Genomic DNA, 22,468 nt, shown 5'->3' on the forward strand with positions numbered 1-22,468 from the left:
CCTCATTAGTTTACAAATCCTACGCGTTTTACCAAGTGAATGGCTTCCTCGGGGATTTTGATATCTCTTTAACACAGCATGTTGGTAAACATAGAATGCTGTCTCCAACATTTTGTTATGGAGTGTATTTTCTGAAAGATTGTCAGCCCTCAATTTACACAGCGAGCAGTATCTCAGCTGTTAGTTTCGCCTGTTTGGGAGATTCACTTTCTTTTTCTGTGTCGGAGATACGAAAATATTAATAGATTTGTTTTCATGCAGAGAACTAACCACGTAGGTATTTCCATACATTTAAGTCAGATCCACGTTCTTACCAATTTAATGTAACATACTAAAGTGTCCACATTTCTTAGAAGGGGATTTACTAAAACTGCAGAAAATTGGCTTTAATTTAGTTCAAATAACCATTAAACAAAAACATCCCACTCAGTTAACTCAGGAAAAGTTTATTTCTTCAATGCAGTACAGATTATGATTAACCAACAATTAAAAAAAAAAAAAAAGTAAACAACTGACGACTGACGGATAAAAATGGCAACTTTCAGGTTTAAAAAAAAATAGACAGTTTGTGAAAATGCAGATCATTACTTTTTTCTTCCCTTGAAATGACTTTTGAACCAAAACTTTACTAAACCATTGTATAAAAGCCGTTTCCAGTCACGTTTCAGTCAGTCAGCCGAGGGTCATGTCATAACTTACTCTCTGTTCTGCAGAAAGAGCAAAATACAAGTATGAAAATAATTATCTGAATGAAGTCAACACATATTCAATCAAATATTGACTAAGTGTATGTACCAAATGTAATAACTTAGCCGTTATATAGACCTACTCTTCTCAGGCATTTCTGGTTATATTAGGGTTTCCCACTACTTCTTGAGCAAAGAAAGCTATATTGGATTTGTTTTTAGTCACATTTCTCACCGATAACCAGCCTTTCTTGATGTGCAATTTCTAAATTATTTTCCTTTTATCGGAGACTATATAGCAACATTTAAAAATAAACCCTTCAGTCACACAGATCATAATTTTTGGTCCTGTGCTCCACGTCCCATTACAGAAAGGCCTAAGAAATTGACAGAAATGCAAAAGAACATACATGGATTAAACATTTAATCAACTGTAGTGCCACTGATTTTTGGATTTTATTACCCAGGTAATTTAAGTGTTGGGGCCTACACTGTGACCATTTCCTCATCCAGAATGCCCTGCCCTCCAACTAGTGTATGTCTTTGCAAGGATGAGGCACATGCCAGGAGTAGTTTAACACCGGCAGATAGTTTAGTCAAATTCTGTGCACCTACTGCATATTGGCAAGTTGCCAGTGTTAAGCCAATAAAACATTACAGAACAGTGGGTGGTTGTGTCTGCAACATCATTTGGAAGTGCATGCAATATTTATATATGGATTCCTTGACGGTGGTACATCCATTCTTAACATTTCCACCATTAGCCACTTAGATCTGGATGTTATTTTAACATTCCAATCAAATTTATGCTGTAGATACAATAAAGGGAAAGCACTCTTCAATTTCCCAAGCTTCCTACTATTTTAATAGTAGCTTTGTAATCTACATTATACTTGTATCGCCAAATTAAGCACAATAAAACATCACAGAATTCAAATATTCACCACCAATACAGGCTTACTAGGGATTCATATGTAACAGAGGAAATAATGGAGCATTAGTTCCAAAATTACAGTGATCGGGTCTAAGCTATGGAGTACTATTGGGTGGCTTTTACTGAACAGCAACTGTAGTTCACTGTATATTACATTTTCTGCACATGATTTGATGCATTATTAAAATAAATTATGGAACAAATTATTTTGAAACTATATAGTTTGTACTGTCTGTTATAAAGTTGTAAACATAAAAAATATATATATACCCTCCATTAAACGCAAACCACTGCTGAAACACCATTAATAGTGGAAGCACAGTAGATATTTGAACTGTAAAAACAACCAAAGCTTGGCACTAAGTTTCAAACATTCTTGTTGGGCAATAAAAACACTGACACATTTTTGGCTGATATCCTTAAAGTGTACAGGAGAAAATGATAGCGCTGTAAGATAATTCTGCCAAACTGAGGCAGAGTTTAATGCTGAATGAATGCCAGAATATTAGAGGAGTGAAAAGCTCCGCTAACATGGTAGTACATTGCTTAAACACGTTATCATTTGGTAAGGATATACTAGATATGGAGGTGGGCAACGCCAGTCCTCAAGGGCCACCAACAGGTCAGGTTTCCAGGATATTCCTGCTTCAACACAGGTGGCTCAATCAGTTGCTCATTCGACCGAGTCACCTGTGTCCCTGGAGTTTCCCACACCTGATCTAAAGATTACTTGTTTTGTAATAAGTATAAGCAGGGTTACATATAGTACATACATGTATGCAATACTTTGTGCAACCACCTAATTTTTATTGATCTTCAAAAATCCACAATCCCTTCCTATAAAGCTTCCCCGACCCCGGCCTTCATTTGTATACAATCTTAGGATTTCAGGCTCAGGTAGCCGCAGGTTGCAGAGAGCTGTGTATAATTTAATACTGCCAGACAACACTGCAGCAATATACACACTAGACATGTGGAGCACAGTGGAAGTGCATGCTTTGTCATGATATACCTATTTTACTGCATAGAGTATATCATTGTATAATGTTCCTATGTCACTGCAACATATGCTTAAACAATTTTTCAGTGTTTTTTTTCACATCCATGTGATCAAGGCACTTTAGGGCTGATTTAATAGGCCCACAAGCAGCCGATTGACTTGAACTGCGACCGTCCACTTTACTTATTGAAACAGCCTTTAGCAATGATACCAAGGTCTTGGGCCCTCGGTGCAATATACTGTAAAGCGGTCTGGTCAGAGAAGCTTTAAGCACCATTACTTTGACCATGCATTCTTCTTGACAGCACATTGGAGTTAGATGGACTAAACATCCAAAGTCCTTTATTTTAATGCGAACAATGCTCTGCTGGGCCTTCCAGTGACGTAACAATGATACACATCAGATGTCAACCTGCTGTGGAATTAATTTATGATGATGCAGGCTTGGAGGCACTGCCCCACACAGATATGACGATATCTGCAATGTTTCATTGTCCAAGCTGTTGTGACGTAAAGAGTTTCTGAAAAAGTGTGATCACAGCTAAAGAGGGACTCCCAACATTAGTGTCAGTGAAATTACCTAACGCTGAGCCATTATGGAGTACTGTGAATGCAGGGAATAGCATGTGAAACAGTTTAACCTCTTCATTATCTTAGCATGGAAGGAATTTTGTGAAGGAGAAACCTATGAAATGGTGTAACACGTGAGTCTAAATGTACAACCAGAGAGGAAATGTACATGTCTGCAGTATAAACTTAAGTGGATTTAAGCATTAAGTGTTTGAATTACTACAGGAATTGTTTTTCCTATACGCTCAGATAGCCAGGAGGAAAAAAAAAAAAAAAAAAATTACTATAAAGCACAACGTATTCTAGACGACAAGTCTGGCATAGGTCAGACGTCTGCACCACTTGTTTAGACGGACAAGTAATTATCTATTTTCTTGCTATCGCCATAAATCCCAGGGCAGTTCCCACGGGTTCTATGACCCAAAGTAATACTACTCAGCAAGGTCTCTCCTCGGCTTTAAATACTTAAAATCTCTAGTATGCCACTAAATAAATTATATATATATATATATATATATATATATATATAATATTATATATTTTTTAAACAATCAGCAATTAAGGGTTTATCTAATATGGTCAATAAACCGACCCCCGAAAAAAAAAAAAAAAGGACGAACTGTGCAACTTATAATATCAGATACCAAGTACTGATAAGCAATCAATCTTATTGGTAGAGTACCCATAATGAAATGTTAAAGTTTCTTCTGAAAGAAAAAAAGGCTCAAGAGGCGGTTTAAGTAATTCTAAAGACCTCTTATTGGTCACTTTATAAAGAGAACCTATGTTTTAATAGGGGTGTAATAAAATTGTAATGTGTATATATTATCCTGGAACCAGGATCACCTGTGGTGTATGAATGGCTCAAGTTAGCTTAACTCATGTCTTCCCTCTTCCAAAGCACAAGTCCTTTTGTCTTGCTTAACTTTATTGAAGGTAAGTCATAGGATGAAAGGTACTTGCAGATGTAGTGTGTGCGGGTAGAGAGTGCTTCTCTATATGAAGTGCTAATATCAGGGTAAGACTGTGGTAAAAACAGAAAGGCCTTGCCAAGGGTGTTAGCAGGCAGGTACTGTACTCGGTGTCCTGGGTGGAAAGGAAGTATATGGCTTTCTGGGAACAGGAATAATCTGAGGATGAGACCATCTGTGAATACAGACAGGGTAGTAAGGGAAACTCCACTAAGCCAGGGGGATTAAGGGGGTTGCCAAGACAATCTGGTTATGAGCTAACTGGAAAGCCCAAATGCAACAAATGTATCAGTTCCACAGGCACTGTGTTTTCAGAGCAAATATACATGCAGCTGAAATAAGGAGCTGACAGGCAGAAGCTGCAAAGAGGGGGTGGGGAGGGGAGGAAACAGAAATATGAACCCTGTTCCAGGACACATAAAAACGTGCGCGTGCATTCCTGTACTAGGTATCCATTTTATTCTTAGGACCCTGGAGGCAGCGATCTTCCATTTGTAATATTATTTATGACACTAGAATTCTGAAGTACAGGCATTTACTGTCCCGTTCCACTACTGTATAACAAGCCTGCCCACCCACACGTCAAGTGGTTTTAGACCAGCAGGAAGTTAGTTTTGTGCAGTTGCCCCCCCAAAAAAGAAGCTGTGGACGCGCATAGTAAGAGAAACTTCTTTGTGTGTTGTCAGCAACATATAAAGTAACAATAATAATATTACTGCTTAGAGCATGAGTAAATTTGATTGGCGGGGTCATGTTTATTGGAAGCAGTGGGGGTGGGGTGGGAGTGTGCATGCGTGTGTGTCAGTATATGTGTGTCTCTTTGTGTGGTGTGTATGTCTCTCTGTCTGTGTCCTGCCCCCTCTGCCCCCCACCCCCCCCGGAGGCACACGACCGCGGAGCAGCCCCCATTCTCTACCACCGGTAGAGCTGCGTGTCCTGCTGCAGCCAGCTCTCGGGCGGAGGTACGGGACCACGATGGGGTTACAGAAGGGCATGGTAACGCGCGTGGGGCGCTCAGCGCTCTTCCTTCCCCCCCCCCCTCTGATGGTGCTGTGGGGGACGCAGCGCGCTCAAACCCCCCCCCACTCCCTGTTCCCATGTCTGTGCTTGCACGAGCCAACACCAACGGACTCTTCTGCCACCATCACTGCTGCGCATGCGCGGCATGTGAGCGGGGGGAGGGGTGGAATGGCGGACGTTCACTCGCCCCCGATGGCGTACAGGTGCCTGTACAGGGCTACTAACTTGAGCTAGGAGCGCGTCTGGAACAGAGCGTGCCTGGTCCCAGGAGCCGGTCAGCGGGTTGTAGCAGGAGATCCGGTTGGAGAGCCGGTCCAGGTCCCCGCTGCCCCGGATGCCGCCCGCTATGAAGAGGTAGTTGTGCAGCACGCAGACCCCGCAGCCCTTGGTGTTGGCTTCCTCTGGCAGCCGGGTCAGTGGCCTCCAGCCCCCCGGGGAGCCGCTGTAGCAATGCACCTGGGGGGAATGACGGCACGCATGTGCTGGAGCGGCCGGGGCTGAGGGGAGGGGTTAGCCATCATGCGCGGCATGGCAGTGGGTGGGGAATGGCGGCCGTTAGGAGCGACGCCGGCATATGTGATCGGCCGCGATGTCACAGCAGGCGTGTGGGGGAAGGGGGGGAGCCGTGACGTCACTTCCGTTTCACATTTCGTCTCCATCTCTCCAGTTTTGCCCCATCAGAATATGTGCCACTAAAGAAGTTTCACTTAAAAAAAAACTATTGCAACGAATGAATTTCAATATCAAGTCCAAACCCTGCTGCCACCAGAGGGGAAAAAAATCAGATCGGTTATTTTATTGTACGTTTAAAAATATGGCGTGACTTCATTTATATAGAGAAATGGAAGAAGAAAAAAAAGGAAGGGGGGCGTGGGTGACTGCCTTTAGATGTATGAGGTGATACGGTTTCAGGGAGTGTGATTTAAAAAACACTTACCCAAAGACGATTAACTCAGTAGGTTTTCTGTCTCTTGTTGGGCTTATCTCTTCGAGACTCTGCTTCCATCACAGTCAGTTTCACACCGTTCACGGTCTTCCCATGTAAGGTAGCAATTGCCTCATCCGCACTAGATTTCTCGGTGTATTTGGCATATCCAAACCTTTTTCCCCGCACAAGGAACACTTCAACCAGGTTCCCAAAACGGCTACAGTGGAACAGGAATACAATGTATTTCCATATAGGTCAGTAAATATTGCCAGATACTTAATGTACCTATTACTATACAAATCCCAAATACAACGACCAGAAAATATTGTATTCTGCTGTGTTGGAAGACCACCTATGGCTCAATTACAAAGAATGGGTGATAAAGACCAATATCTATTAAGCAGTATTGCTCCTTATGACACCTTCCATGGGAGGGGGTCACAACACCCAACGCTTGGAAGAAAGGCGATTACCAGCAACAAAAGAAAAGTGTTCTTTACAGTAAGGGCAGTTAAAATGTGGAATGTATTATCTGATGGCAGACAATATCTGTAAGAAAAAGGTTGAGCATCTTTAGAAAGGAACGGTATACAGGGAATACCAAATAAAAAGACATGGGAAGGATGCTGACCCAGGGAAAAATCCGATTGCCATTTTTGGAATCAGAAAGGAATTTATTTTATTCCTTTGAGACCTCATTGGGATTTTTTGTTTGCCCATCTCTGCATCAAAATACTTATTCTATATACAGTATGTCGACCTTTAACATGGGTTGAAATGTGACATACGTATTTTTTTCAACCTCATCAACGTAAAGCGTGCAAATAACCAGATGACAGAAACTTACCAAAAGATATCTTCCATTACATCTATGGTTAATGGGTGAGGATTGAAAAAAACGTAAAGGCTTTCCTTTGATTCCGAGTCGCTGAGAACTTTCTTTTTGCATGCTGGAAGGGTAGCGTCTGTCAGGAGCTGCATGGTTTGAGGGGTAGCGTATCCTCTTTCATAGGCCTGCAGAAAAAAAAATATGAATCTTCAAAACCTCTCAAGACGCACGGACTAAATAGTCTACTGAAAGTCACAGCATCACCTACAAACATGTATTAAAGTGAAAAAACTCAACCAATTAGGTTTAATAATTTAAACCTTTCCATGCCAAAAGTGAGCTGTACCTTCAGAGGGTAAAGTGTACCAAAGACCCCTTTGCAAATGTACTCCTATATTCCATGGAATAATAAAAAATAGTGCTATAAAGTTGATTATATTTATAACTCCATGTTTCAGTTAAAGCATTTATACTTTTATGAATATATTTATTATTATTATTATTATGATCACATTTCAGCACTTTCCAAACTGATAGATCGATAAAGTATGGAAATGAAGCAATATTTCTTCCTATACTAATGAGCAAGGACAGGGGTGCACAACTCATCTACAAGCCCCCCAACAGGTCAGGTTCAGGATGTTGCAACAGCAGTAACACTTAATAAACGGAAAAGGATGTTTTTTTTATGAAGAGCTTACAGTACAGAAAGTTACCAATTAAGTCACATAAACCAGTAATGCATTTAGTGTGCGAAGAAACATTTAAGCACGCCAGCTTTTTTAATAGAAAAGGAGATCATATTTGTATCTAATATCTTGCATATCTGAAAGGAATTTAAAAAAAAATTAAATATAAAAATGTTTTTTTTATATATATTTATCTATCTATCTCTCTCCAAACCTATAATCTTCTGCCTTTGGATCCTAAAGGAAAAAAGGAGCATTTAATTAACCAGTTACTAGGTAATCAGGGAGAAAAGTTGTCATAATATATAATTATGCAGAACATAAAAAGGACATTGAGCATAGAGCAATGTCACTTTAGAGCTGAATCCACCATTGGAAGAGTCCACGCAAATTCCTAGTAAACTGTAGTCATGACAACCTTACTTTTTCACAGGCACAGTCAGACCTGCCCGCAACCTACATACATATACTAAAAATGGGGTTGAGAGGGAGAACACAGGCAAGAACATTTACATACACACAAAAGGTATGTGAAAAAGTTAACCAGGTTAGGTTTTTACCTCTGGTAGAATGGCTATTCACTCAACAAAGCCCCTACATTTCTGAACATCTGCACAAGGGCAATCTGGCCAATGCAAATAAGATAAAAGGAGCTCAGTGGTAACATCACCACCTGGTTCAAATCACACTCTCCTCGCGACTTTGGGAGGGTCAATCCCTGTGTGTGCCTCAGGTCCCAAAATTCAAATGGCAAGCTTTTCAAGGCAGGAACTCATGGTGCCTGCAAACATCCATGTATAGCTCTGCATACATTGCCTGCGCTATACAATAAAATATATGATGTCTGCAGCACACCAATATGCAGTACATTTTAACTACGCTCCGAGAAACAAAGCAAAATCAGACATTTGTTATCTGTATGGTTGTACTATGCTAGGTGATTTATATACATTTTGTGCTATACTTTAATACAAATCAGGTTGTAAGAGTTTAAGAGCAAAACGGAGTACTGCTTGTATTTTCACAGGGCTATGTAGACAGTCTGCACTAGTGGTTCTCAAACCCCTCAGGGAGCACAGGTCACACAAGGTTTTAGGAACAACCACTTGTAGAGTTGAATGTACCTTACACGCATATGAATATTATGTCAGGCGGTTGCCTCAGTAACCTGGTCTGGCTCAGGGCGCCCGGGAGAGGAGAGAACCGCTGTGTGCATATAAAACAATAAGGGGGACAGAAAAATAATAATTACAGGCATACCCCGCATTATCGTACGCAATGGGACCGGAGCATGTATGCAAAGCGAAAATGTACTTAAAGTGAAGCACTACCGTTTATTCACTTATCGATGCATGTATTGTACCGCAATCGTCATATACGTGCATAACTGATGTAAATAACGCATGTGTAACAGGCTCTATAGTCTCCCCGCTTGCGCACAGCTTCGGTAGAGGTAGGGAGCTGGTAATGCTGTTCAGGACATGCTGACAAGCGCATGCGCAAATTGCCGATTGCCTATTCGGCGATATGTCCTTACTCGCGAGTGTACTTAAAGTGAGTATCCTTAAAGCGGGGTATGCCTGTACAGGTATTGCAGGATATTGCTGTGTAACCGGGGTACTCCACACCATTTCGTTACCTGAGCAGCCACCTTCTGTGATGTCATTTTTGTAAGGCTGTTGAGAAAGAAAAAACATGTTTTATATTAATTTTCAGAGGAGAAAATGGCAACAATATTCTGCAGCCTTTTAAACGCAAAGATATTGTATTTTTAGCTTGCATGTCAGGATGGTGCTCAAGACGCAATGTAAGCTTACATTGTAAAGTCATCGTTTCACCAATTCAGATATTCTAGCACTTCAGTTTTATTTAAAATATAGGAAAAGGACTATATAGAGAAAAAAAAAAGTTTGAAAAGTAGGTATGAAGTATTGAAGGACCACTCAGCTTATAAAATTAGATTAACAATGTATATAAAGATACGACTGGAAATGTTTCTGTAGCATGAAAAAGAGGAAGTCTCTATACAATGAAGTATTCCAATAGCCTGAGCTTATGGCTACTGTCACACCCGGTCACTGCGGCCAAGAAAAGTCATTCACTGCACTTATTCCCTCACCTGCTCGCTCTGTAAATCTCCCAACATACCACATAGATTGTAAACGCTCTGGGGCAGGAATTTCTTTTCCTATTGTCTGACTTTGTTGCACTCGAATAATAATTCCCTGAACTGTATGCTCTTTGTAAAGTGCTGAGCACACTGCGGGCGCTATATAAACAAATGCAAGGGGACCAGCATTTGAATGCACAAGTCAAGGAAACCAAAGAATAAAACCGTTTTAATTTCTCAGACGAGTCACGATCATTACAGTGCAACTACTGAGCACCTCACAGGCACCAAACTAGGAAGAATTATACGTCACTAGGACTCGCTTTGTCACGAGTCAATCTCTGTTCCAAAAGGTTGGAAAAAGTCACTCTCCCCCAGCCCCATTTAATAACAATGCTTACTCCGTGCCATCACCACCGTCATTTAAGAAAGTGACACCAAGCCGATTTCCAGGTGGGTACTCAAATCCATGCAGCTTATATTTGGCATAAATGGATGCAGCGATATTCTGATATTGAATCACAGCGACTCCTACCAAAAAGAAGAACATAGATGTGCAAGAACAGTATGGAAAGCACAGCACAGTTAAAAGGACAACTGTCAATTTAATAAGCTTAGTTGAAACGCATACAATGGAGGTAAGGGACTAAAATCAAAGCTCATTTGAGCCCTCATCACTTCCAGGAATACCATGTAGGAGACATCCTTTTACAGAATAAAGAAAAAAGGAACGTTTCCACTGAACTTGTTAACATATGCAAATTGTTGCCTTTAGTTTAAAAAGAAACCGGAAGCAGAATAAGTATTTTAAGTCACAGACTTTGCCCTCAATATTGTGCCTATGCACAGCTGACTAAACTCAGACGGAATCATTAACCTGTAACAGTCTAAGCCAGATATATGAACTTGTGCAGTTATCCGACTAACCAGAATGCTCCATCCAACAGATTACAGGTCTTATCTAGTCGTGAAACTCTCAGCCCCAATTTGTCAGCCTAATAAATCTTTCCAAGTAGAACCAGATTGTGTACATAAAAAGGGTAAGCGAACTCTATAAACACAAGCAGATGGCGGTAAATTTTGTGTCACATAATGTGAAGGGATTTAATAGCCCGCAAAAAAGGGTGGTATTCTCAGAATATAGGAAAAGAAAGGTAGATATTTTGTTTCTGCAGGAGACCCACTTCAGTTCTAGAAATAATCCTAAGTACCTAGCTAAACACTTCAGTCTGTTCTACTTGGCCTCTGCGAATGAGAAGAAAAGGGGAGGCTATACTATTTCAGAATAATTTACCATTTAAGTTAGAAAAAACAAAAAAGGGACAAAGACGGCAGATACCCAATACTGATAGGAACCATACATAGTTGCAGGATAACTTTAGCAAAGATCTTTGCGTCCTGTGTAAACGACCCCCACTTTTTCCACTCATTTTTTGTGGCGCAAAGCAGAATAGCAGAAGGTAATATAATCCCGACGGGGGACTTTAATAAACACATAGACCTGTCAATGGATAAAATCGACACAAAGAAAAAGGGATAAGAACGAGGGTACTGCAGCCCTTCTCTGGTGAGTCAGGGACAGACAGCTGGTAGATATTTGGAGAGAACAGCACCCTAAGGAGAAGGGATTCACATTTTATTCGCACCCACATGACAGCTACAGCAGGATTGATTACTTATTTGTGTCTAATAGACTTGTTCCGCAGATCTCCTACTCAGGGATACATGATATTTCATGGTCGGATCATGCACCTATAGAGCTAAGGTGCTCCCAAATTAGACTGGCTAGCCCGGGAGCAAATAGGAAAACGTAACGAATCATTACTCAAGATCCCAGAGTTAGCGCAAGCAATTAAGGAAGAGATTGTTCCTTTTTTTTCGGATTAACAAAGGCAGTGTGGAATCTCACTATGTTGTGGGGGGCTCACAAACTAAATCAGCTGAGAGAGAAGCTTCATGAACACTTTATTCTACATAACAGAACAGGTGGAGAGGATACGTTACAGGAGTTAAAAGATGTAAGAATTGAACTTAATCTACTCCTCACCTCCCAGGCTGAGAGAACACTGAGCTGGACAAAGAGGACATTAAAAAAAAACAAAAAACAAGCCAGATACCATGCTCGCAAAAAAAATCCGCAACAATCAGCAAAATTATAACACTCAATTAGGAATCATAGCGGGGAAGTTACATCTAACCCCAAACACAGTCAGAGTTTAAGAAATATTATGAAAAGTTATGACGGGGAGAAGGCGAGACATAACGCAAAGCACTAGAGCATTTTCTAGCTGACTGATTTGCCGAGGTTAGGTGGGTTGGAGCGAGAGTCTCTAGAGAAAAAGAGCTTTCAGCGGAAGAACTACACAAAGTAGTTAAAAATCTTAAACCCGCAAAAGCCCCGGGCCCAGATGGATTTTCCAATTTATATTATAAAAAAATGTCTAGGGATTCTGGCCCCTCGCTTGCTAAAGATGTACAATTCTATTTTAGCGGGGGCCCCACTCCCGGACCAGATGCTACAGGCGTCTATCTCGGTGACCCATAAATAGGGCAAAGACCCTACAAACTGCCGAAGTTATACGCCAATCTCATTAATTAATTTGGATGTTAAATTATGCAAAAATGCTGGCCAATAGATTGAACGCTATTCTGCCCAGGCTGATTCACCCGGATAAAGTTGGATTTATTAAAGATAGGCAAGCGGCCGATAATACTAGAAGAGTTATTAACAATTGATTATATTAACACCAACAGGATCCCAGGGATTATACCAAGTTTAGATGCAGAAAAAGCCTTTGACAGAATAGACTGGCCATATCTAGATGCCACCCTGGAAGCGTTTGGATTCGGGGGTAGAATCCCGAGGGCAATCAAAGCACTTTATATACAAAGTATTATATGCTGATATTATTCTGACATTATCAAGGCCTCTAGTCTCTCTAACCAACCTCTGACCTACTAGAAAAATGTAATGGGATTTCAGGGTTCAAAATAAACCAGGCGAAGTCGGAAGCAATTAGTTTAAACTTACTAAAAGACACAGAAAAATTAATGGAGATTAACTTTAACCTTAACTGGCAATCCAAAGCCATTCAATATCTTGGGGTTAATTTGACAAAAGATGTGAAACTGTTATACAAGGCAAATTATCCTAAACTCTTGCAGTCCTTGAAGAAAGAGCTGAAGGAGTGGTCCTCATTCGGCATCTCATGGATTGGAAGAATTTACAGCGTTAAGATGAACCTTCTGCCCCGGTTATTATACCTATTTCAGACATGACCAATACCCATAGTTACAGCAGACATTTTGGAAATACAATCAATTATTTGGAACAAAAAAAGCGTGAATCAAAACAAAGCTCCTACAAAGACCCAGGGAGACCGGCGGGCTAGCGGTACCTTGCTTGCTTTCATATTATAGAGCTGCCCAATTAAGTCAAATTATTCAATGGCACATTGACCCGGAATTGCGAAGATGGGTGACAATAGAGAGCGAAGTATGCGCCCCGTTAGAAATTCGCAACCTAATCTGGTACCCTAAATCTAGACTTAAATCATTAAAGAAACCGCTTTCCTCAATGCCCAACTCATTCGCAACCTGGGAGTTTACCATATTTAGATGCTTATTGACGTCGAGGCATTCTCTGATGGCCCCAATATAGGGTAATCCAGATTTTGCTCCAGGGTTGGAGGAGAGGGAATTAACCATTTGGAAACAGGGCGGGTATAAGAGGATAAAGGATCTGGAGGGTAGAAACACTATCAAAACATTCGAACAGATTAAGTCAGAAAAGGACATTCCCAACACTGTATTCTTTAGATACCTCCAGATGCGGGCATTCTACACCAAGTACACAATACATCCTCCGTTGACGAATTTTGAAACGCTCTGTGTGCGGGGACATGACACACGGGGACTAACCACTAGACTATAGAGGAGTGATCAGTTCTGGTAAAGACTACAAACAGAAGCTAAGCTTCGTGACTCAGCGGGAATCAGAATTAGGTAGGACGTTAGAAGACGAGGACTGGACAGTTATTCAACGCAACGGCGAAACGCTCTATTTGCACAACGTTAAAGGAGAACTCATATTTATTTAAAAAAATAAAGTACTAATGAGGTGGTATCTCAGTCCAGTCAAATTATCTAAATTTGTACCCGGTTACTCCCTCTTGTGTCCCAGACAATGTGGAGAGCCGGGGGACCTGTTACAAATGCTGCGGTCCTGTCCCCGATTGGGGAACAAATTCGGGATTGGCTGCAGAGGATTTTGGGTCTCGAAATTCAGTTTGATCCTGACTGTTCTTGCTAAATAAGCCAATTGAAGGGTTAACCAGAGCAGGGAATAAATTAATCTCTCATTTTGCAACCGCTATGGGGTGCGAGACCGCAGCATTTTGGAAACAAAACAGAATTCCAACTATTGAAAAGTTTCGGAACAGAATTTGGTTTGTCTGCCAGATGGAAAAGTTGACAAGCTTGGTCAATGACACAGGCTCAAATTTCCAAAAGGTCTGGATGCCTTGGCTGGCACAAACAGACATCCCAGGGGTGAGCAATGCCTCCGTTTGGCTATGATAGGATAAGGTGAGTTTTCCTCTGATGGTTGGTATTAAATAAGAGTTTGAGACAGACGAGACCGGTCAGGGATTTAAAAAAAAAGTTGAATTAGGGATGGGTACAAGAGAACAGGTTTATTCTTAACATCAGAAGGCTACAGAAGAGCTTCCACGAACTGGAAGAAAAGGATAAATTATTAAACGGTGACCACCGCAAATCGCAGATCCAGCAGTAAAAGAATCCAGCGACCCCCCTCCATTTCCCTTCCTCCTGTAGCCTCCCTCTCCCCATCAGTGCCTTATCAGTTGTTGTTGTGTTTTAAGTCCGAAAGCAGGACGGTGGCACTTACAGAAGATAATAAGTGTAACATAATATATTGATGCCTGTCATCTTTGGGGGGGGAAACAAAAAAAAGAACATAGATGTGCAATAACAGCATGCAAAGCACATTTAAAAAGGACAATGGTCAATTTAATAATCTTAGTGGAAACGCATACAATGAGGTAAAGGACTAAAATCAAAGCTCATTTGAGCCTTCATCACTTCCAGGAATACCATGTAGGAGACATCCCATCACAGAAAAAAAGAAGAGAAAAAAGGAACATTTCCACTGGACTTGTTAACATATGCAAATTGTTGCCTTTAGTTTAAAAAGAAACAGGAAGCAAAATAAGTGTTTTAAGTCACAGACATTGCCCTCAATATTGTGCCTATGCACAGCTGATCAAACTCAGACGGAATCATTAACCTTTACCAGTCTAAACCAGATATATGAACTTGTGCACAGTCATCCGACTAACCAGAATGCTCCATCCTACAGATTACATGTCTTATCTCATCGTGAAACTCTCAGCCCCCATTTGTCAGCCTAATAAATCTTTCTGCTTGGCAGGATTTGCAACAACATTTTAAGCATATTATATTTATATATTAATTCTGCTTTAAAAAAGTTGCCTGTAAGGCACTACCAGTACAAAGTTATAAGGACTGATGGCTAGTCTCCTGTACATTGGAAAATCATGCAGAATCCTGTACTCACACCCACAGCTGGTAGTGTTAAAGAGAAGAGTCAGATTTAAAAATCCCCAACTAGTTCACTCTAGTAATGACTTCACTAGTAAGTGACCAGTTTAGTAGATTACTGATAAATAAATGGTTTAATCTAAGAGAGACACTTAGATTACACTTTACATGCAATGGCTTTGCAGCTCGTGAATGCTCGTTGGGTTATGTGAATAACATCCGCGAAATACTAGGCACATTTCTTTGCTTAATACTATTAGACTCATTTGTCAAAGCACCAACTTGGGCACTAAATATGTCCAAAGCATTCATGGTCCTAGAAACATTACTATTGTACTAACCATAAGCAGCAATGCTCTGAATGTGATTGAAGCTCGGTTTATATGGGATCTCAATTCTTAAGAGCTTCCTCTACGAAATACACAATGTTTGGCTCAAATTTACTTATTCAAAACTAGAAGTTATTGCCATGGTAATTATTATACCATTCCTAAATGAAGGTTTTTGGGTTGCTTAGACACCAAAGCATACTTGTGACATGGGCCAACTGGTTAATTCTTTAACATAACTGGCAAAAGTGATGGACACTGTAGTAAGATCAAGAACTGTGGTTTCAACACTATGACAACCGGATTTTCACGATTTCGCTTCTTACCATAACTCATGTACAGATCCGGCTGGACCTCACAGTACTCAAGCCCTGGCACAAGATCAAACAAACTATACATCTGCTCCTGGACCAGGGGAAGTCGTGAGACAACAATCAGACGCTTGGACACCGCCTCCCCACTCTTGTCATATGCTGAATAATCATATTGTTCTATTAAAAGAAAAGGAACTGGTTACTTCATTGTGGTGCTTGACGTTTAACTCCGATTTCCAATACGCTTTTTTGATTCTGGCATAAATCAAAAAGGCGTAGTACCACCTTTATATGAGGAAAGACTTCGTTTCAAAAACTTGTGCAAAACTGTTTGGATAAACATGAAGTGATGAGGAAAATACCTTTTATAGCAACAATATTAGGAAAGATTTAATTTTAACAAGATTCTGAAGAAAGTCTCCTCCTCAAATTTATGTTGAGTGAGTGCACACACAAATATAAAATTACTAATTATCTAATCTTGATATGAAAGGACGTAGTGGTTAAGGATTGGAATAAAGATTCGCTAGAGTCCAAAAAATGCACCATCAGCTCACCGAATGGAGGGCTAAAAAAGTGAAAGGGCTCTAAGAAGCCTGAAAAGCGTAGGGTTGTATGTTCTAGTTTTTTGTTTGTCCCCATTTTCTATTTTATGTAGTCTTAATAAACTTTTTTAGCCCTCCATTCGGTGAGCTGATGGTGCATTTTTTGGACTCTAGCGAATCTTTATTCCAATCCTTAACCACTACGTTGTTGCTGCTCGATTGGTATGAAGCGCTGAGGATCAGAGGGTACGTGGGTGTCGGCGCTTACTACATTCTCCCCCGTGAAACCACACGTCTGTAAGGGAGAGGAACGTTCACCGGACGGACCGGAAATGCTCTGACGCACTTCCGGCTCTCGGGAACTCCGCGCTGGAGATGAGAGAAGGTGCAGCTGACTGCTAAGACGTCCACGTCCACTCTGCCAGCAAGACAGCGGATCACAGAAGCAGGAGTGCTACAAGAGGGATCCATAGAGGTACCTATATGGTCTCTATTTTGCTAGGATCTCAGGTAGCGGTTTCCATTGGAACTCCTCTCTATCCTACACACTGTCTTCAGAGACTTTTCCACCCACTGTTACATTAATGTACACCCACGTTCTTAATTCCCCTCGTTGCTAACCTCAGTTGTCCACCTTATTACTGCATTACTTTTGGAACTCCCTGTTTAGAGCTTGTAGTAGCTCCACCATTGACCATTGATATGAAAGGAGTTTGAAACTTTATTGTACAAAACGAGAAATTATTCCCAAAAACACATTTGAAATAGTAGTCCTCCCTAGATCGATAAGTCCTTATTTGAAAAGTGCATTATGCAATTCCCCTCACAGGAATATACAGTATAGACCGCTCATGTGGGAAAGTTCCTGCTGTTAATATTGAGAGAAAGAGGGAAACAGCAATTTAGAATAGCAAACCATCAATATTCCAGGAATACCACATTTGCAAATTAAGGTCTTTATACTGATGCAATGCGTCCAGATCCACAATGCTTCAAATGGTTTGTAATTGTTCAGAAAAAGCCCAACAAGGAAATACTAACCATACAAATACATAGCAGGGGTGTGCTCAGGCGCCATCATGTCCCGCCTTGAACTACCGTGGTAATCAGGCTCAGCAGCATTTACGGCTTTATTTCTTGGTTCGGCCAGGATTGCCTTAAACCCTAGGAAAATAAAAACATTTTGTGCCCGTAAACAATTTTGTCAAAAGTGACTTGACAAACTATTTTATTCACTTCATCCTGATATTTTGTTGCGATATCCACCAAAAGTAATAATGTCATAGCAAATCTAGTATATTTCACTGAAAGGAAAACAAGACCTAGAAGTGTTTTAATTCTGAACGTGTCCCTCAAAAAAAAAAAAATAAAAACCCCTATTCAATCCATGTACATTTAAGGAATTGTAATGCTGAAGCAATGTTCAGAACTAATCATTTCTCCCTGCCTTTCACATTAGTGCACATGAAGTAAATAACGGTTTCTGAAGGTTTAGTCACACTCAACCTGCTCTCACAAATATGCTTCATTACTTTTGATTTGGGTATTTTTAAAATTGGACTATTCATTTAAAAGTATTTAATCATTGTCAGTTCTTGTTACAGAATTTGTACTTGGAAGGTACCAAGCAAACCTATGTTCAGATGGATTAAGATGTGGCAATATTTTGATTGTGTGACATTTTAATAAATACAAGTGTGGAACTTAACAATGATATAACAAATCAAGAGTATATACTCATCAGCAAGCGGGCTACAACATGACAAACTAATCCAATACATGAAACAGAAGCTGCAACACATGTATTTTGCAATTCTCGCATCAATAGAATAGTTGGAGGGGAAGTAGATGCGTTTCAAAATCTCGGAAGATTGCATCAAGACATGCAACGTTGCAGGCTACGCTGAGCCATTACCAAGCATATATGTAGCATGAAAACGTATGTCTAGATGTGTTTAAAAATAGCTGTAAAGATTGCACCTTCTTCCTCTCCAAGTTATATTGAAGAATTGTGATACATGTGCTGCGGTTTCTCTTTACTGTATAGCACTGAGCAACACAAGTATAATATTGGGGTAAAAAAACATGCATCTGGCTAAATTGCACAAATAAGCCTCTTATGTGCCATATTCAATATGCTGTGAAACCACCATCATAATGGAAGAGATTTTAGTCCTATTCATTTGAATACAGCACACTGAATAAGGGACACTACTTTTAATTAATTTGATTTCATTCCATTCAGTCTGCTTTTGTCACCTTTTAGTTATTTGATGAACAAGGGCTGTGACAATATAAAAGATGGCTTACAAATGCTGCAGATCAACTGGCAACAATAGATTTAGAGCTGCTCAAATTGTAAGGTTGTATGGTGTAAGAGGCAAAACAGCTTGATATATGGTCAAATTTTGAAAATGCCAATACCTGCAGTAAGTTTACAGTAAAACTGTTTTCTTCATTAGAGAGGCCATACTGTTGGGTAACAGAATGGGACAAATTGCGCCCCTGGTCTCGTTTCACTAATAACTGGTTTGAGTTGACCTATATACTACACGTGGATCCAACATCTTTCCATGATCATGATCATAGAGGCTGCATGCTTACTTTGGTCACAGGTTTCTATAGCGATGGCAGCATGAGAAGACTTGAGGTATCGCACGTATCCAAAACCTTTACTTTCACCAGTGGCCTTGTTCTTGATAATGGAGCAGTGATGTATTTGCCCATACTCCTAAAAAAAATAATAAAACGTTCAAATTAAAAAAAATATGCAAGTTACATATTTAACCTAACTTCTGTAAAACAGCAAATGCTTTGAACACTACTGCCTTGTCGAGGCCCCAAACAATCAGTCATAGCTTTACAATTGTGAATCTGGAGGACTGGAAATCACAAAAAGCCCTCTGTTTAGTTTTAAGAGAAAAAAATAAAATTAAAAAAAATTCATACCTTGAATTTGTCCTTTACATCATCTTCTGTGTATGATTTAGGGATCACTACAAAAATCCTCGTCAGATCCTCATATTCCACATCCCTGTTACTTGAAGAACCACGTGACTGTGCAATAAACACCTATTAAGAAGTTCAAATATTTTTCAGTTACTGCAGGGACCCTTAAACACAGCCAAAAAACACTGTAACCTATATGGAGTTGTACCAACGACCATCCTGTTACACAAACTACAATTATCTACACACATGCTGGAAGAATCACTTCTATAATATACGCATGACAAAATGTCAGATTCATATGCTCAGGCCTCGGGCATGGTCAGCGGTTAGGCGCAGACCCGTGCTGAGGCGCGCTGCTGCTCGGCACTGAGCCCTTGCAGCCGCAATGAGAGCGGTTTTAGCAGGGGCTCGCTTACGCAAGCGTAAGTCTTATCAAAATTTTAAATTCAAGCGCTCAAGTGAGCGAGCGCAGGGCCGGTCACGTGAGCGGTTCGCCCAATGAGGGCGAACCAGCTCCGTGACGTCACAGCCCCCCCCCTCCCCCCGACGGCACGCGGTCTAAGGCCAGGGAAAGCACCCGCTTTCCCTCAGCGCGCCTCCGCCCAGCTCCATTCACCCTGGACGCAGCCTCATGCTCTTTTCTTTAAACAGCAGACTAGTGGAAGATAATGTAAGGGCAGTTCCAACTACAGGTTTATTGTCGAGATCAGCGGTACGCAAAGTGGGGGACGTGAGATTTGATGCAGGGGGAGCCCAGGGTTTAAAGAGGTCACGCGCTTCCCAAAAGCATTTTAATTAATGCCGGGGGAACTGAAGGGCCTCTAAACCTTACTTACCTTGATTCAGACACTCCTGGTGACGAATCGCCATAGCAACACGGCATCAAATGACGTCACGTTGCCATGACAACATGTCGTCATGACTCCTGGGTCAAGGTAAGAGGGGGGTGGCCGCGCGAGGAGAGGGTGAAAGCCAGCAGGGGAAAAAGATTGCGCCCCCCATGTCTAGATATTGCACCACAACACTTTACAGAAGGCTATGTTTTCATCCATCTAGTTCATCCCTGCTAACTGATTTATAAAGTTATTTTAGCTCTTAAAAAATTAGCCCAAAACCTAAATATATGACAGCTATGCCCTCAGAGACATTTGTAGGCCTCAAAAGAAACTTATCTGACGACACACAAATTAACTTTTCAACACCTGACTGTACTTGCTCTACAAACCAAAGTTTCTGAATGTCTCTCTGCTATATCATCCTGGATGGCCCTTTGCCAACTTAAAAATGTCAACAGACCTCATTTCATCCCAAACCTGGCCCTACTACTTCCTTCCACATTACTGTTAGAAGTACTGTCATACACCCAGTAGCACAAGCACGTTGCCTGGGGGGGCAGCAGTCACAGCCACGTTCCCCCCCCCCCTCGCCTCCCATCACTCCCTACTGACCACGGCTTTAAGCTGCGCACTTACCGCCAGGCGCGCATGCAGCAGCCAACACTGGGGCCTTAGCCTATACCTTGGCCCCTTGCAGACGCACTAACCAGAATGCCCACCTACTGTCTGTACATTCTTCCTACCTATCAATTAGATTATAAGCCCTTCAGAGCAGGGACTCCTTGTCCTAAATGTTACTTTTAGGTCTTAAGCACGTTTTCTCCATGATCTATCACGCTGCATCCATAGAGGGTACGAACGCATCCGCACGCTGCGCTATCAAACTGCCTCAAGGCAGTGATCGCGTCTATGCAGCGTGCGGGTGCGTGGAGGCAGGAGGAGCGCGCGATGAGCCAGAAATCAGGGCGATCGCGTGTGCGGTTCGCCCAATGAGGGCGAACCAGCTCCATGACGTCATTGGCACGCCCATAGACACGCGTTCTATGGCCAGGGGAAGCACCCGCTTTCTCTCAGCCTCCGCACGGCTGTATCCTCTATGGAAGCAAACTTATTTGTATTATTTATGTATGATTGTCACGTGTATTACAGCTGTGAAACACTGTGTATATTAATGGTGCTATATAAATAAAGACATACGACTTTTGTGATAGCCGTTTTTCATGCAGACAAAGAATTATGTGTGGTAACTGGTGGGATGGAAAAAAAGACTAAGCAATAGGAGTTGCTATGAGAATGGACTACAAACAGCCATGGAATAAAATAAGAAAAAGGTTTTAAATTACATCACATTAGGCTCATTTTCAAAATATATCATGTTGGGGGTGGGAGGCTATTATACCTTCCAGTTGCTGAATGGGTACATTGATCCCAATATACACTGCATCACAACATAATTATGAATCAGATGTAAAAATATCACATTGGTCATGTGTTGGGGATTGCACCTTTGCGTGAACCCCTAAGCACTTTGAATACATTTAATGCTGTAGGAGCAAATCAGCAGCTTAAAGGGTCACGCCAACCCAGCGTGGTAACTTCACTTAGATATTTGGTGCTGCAATCCCTCCCGCGTCTGCCCCCCGCAGGGCCCTCACCTTGAGCGGCTTCGTGCCATCAGTCAGGCACCGGCCGTTCATCCTCTCCAACGCCCTGCAGGCCTGGGACGACTTGGCGTACTTCACGAACGCGATGCCTTTGGACTCATTGGTGTGCTTGTCCTTCACCACCCAGATGTCCTGGATGTCGCCGTACTTGGAGAACCGGCCCCGGATAGTATCCACCGACAACGACTTACTCACCACCAGGAACACGCGGCTGTTCGGGGGATCATCCAGGTCCTCCGTCGAGGGACGGAACCCGCTCCTGTCTTCTATAGTGTCTGACATTCCTGCACCTACACACAAACCGACTCCGAACAAGGCCGCGCCAACACATATACGCTGCTCCGGCCAATGTGAGCTGAACCCGCCTTTTCCGGTGACGTCAAGAATTAAGTCTCTATAGGAGCTGCTGGCCGGTGGTTGTCTGAGCAGCGCCACCTACTGGCTAGAGGAATCACATGCATTACATGTGCAATAGGGGCATTTAGCTATAACAATAATATTAATAATA

At 41.5% G+C, this 22,468-nt stretch overlaps 1 protein-coding gene across 2 annotated transcripts; it reads right to left on the reverse strand.

Moving 5' to 3' along the window:
• Positions 1 to 425: 425 nt before the first annotated feature.
• Positions 426 to 22,431, reverse strand: LOC142499517 (RNA-binding protein 45-like). 2 transcript variants are annotated; one of them, XM_075608985.1, is made up of 10 exons: positions 21,952 to 22,390; positions 19,458 to 19,580; positions 19,113 to 19,239; positions 17,550 to 17,672; positions 15,976 to 16,140; positions 10,139 to 10,268; positions 9,267 to 9,303; positions 6,957 to 7,123; positions 6,119 to 6,326; positions 426 to 707 (listed from the first exon to the last, which is right to left on the reverse strand). In XM_075608985.1, the coding sequence occupies exons 1-9, from the start codon at positions 22,240 to 22,242 to the stop codon at positions 6,134 to 6,136; spliced, it is 1,356 nt and encodes a 451-aa protein (XP_075465100.1). In that variant the 5' UTR covers positions 22,243 to 22,390; the 3' UTR covers positions 426 to 707; positions 6,119 to 6,133. The 2 variants fall into 2 exon arrangements, 1 of the variants encoding a protein (XP_075465100.1); XR_012802692.1 differs by lacking the exon at positions 426 to 707 and adding an exon at positions 8,757 to 8,833 and having other exon boundaries at positions 6,188 to 6,326; positions 21,952 to 22,431.
• Between the last annotated feature and the right edge of the window lie 37 nt (positions 22,432 to 22,468).

The sequence above is a fragment of the Ascaphus truei genome, chromosome 7, assembly GCF_040206685.1.
Source record: "Ascaphus truei isolate aAscTru1 chromosome 7, aAscTru1.hap1, whole genome shotgun sequence".
Classification (NCBI taxonomy): Eukaryota; Metazoa; Chordata; class Amphibia; order Anura; family Ascaphidae; genus Ascaphus; species Ascaphus truei.

Excerpts from the sequence above, each read along its gene's own strand:
- LOC142499517 (XM_075608985.1), bottom strand. The coding sequence starts at position 22,242 with ATGTCAGACACTATAGAAGACAGGAGCGGGTTCCGTCCCTCGACGGAG. Across the intron at positions 19,240-19,457 it reads ATGTAAAGGACAAATTCAAG|GAGTATGGGCAAATACATCA; the intron begins GTATGAATTTTT and ends TATTTTTTTTAG. Across the intron at positions 6,327-6,956 it reads GTAATGGAAGATATCTTTTG|CCGTTTTGGGAACCTGGTTG; the intron begins GTAAGTTTCTGT and ends GTTCCACTGTAG.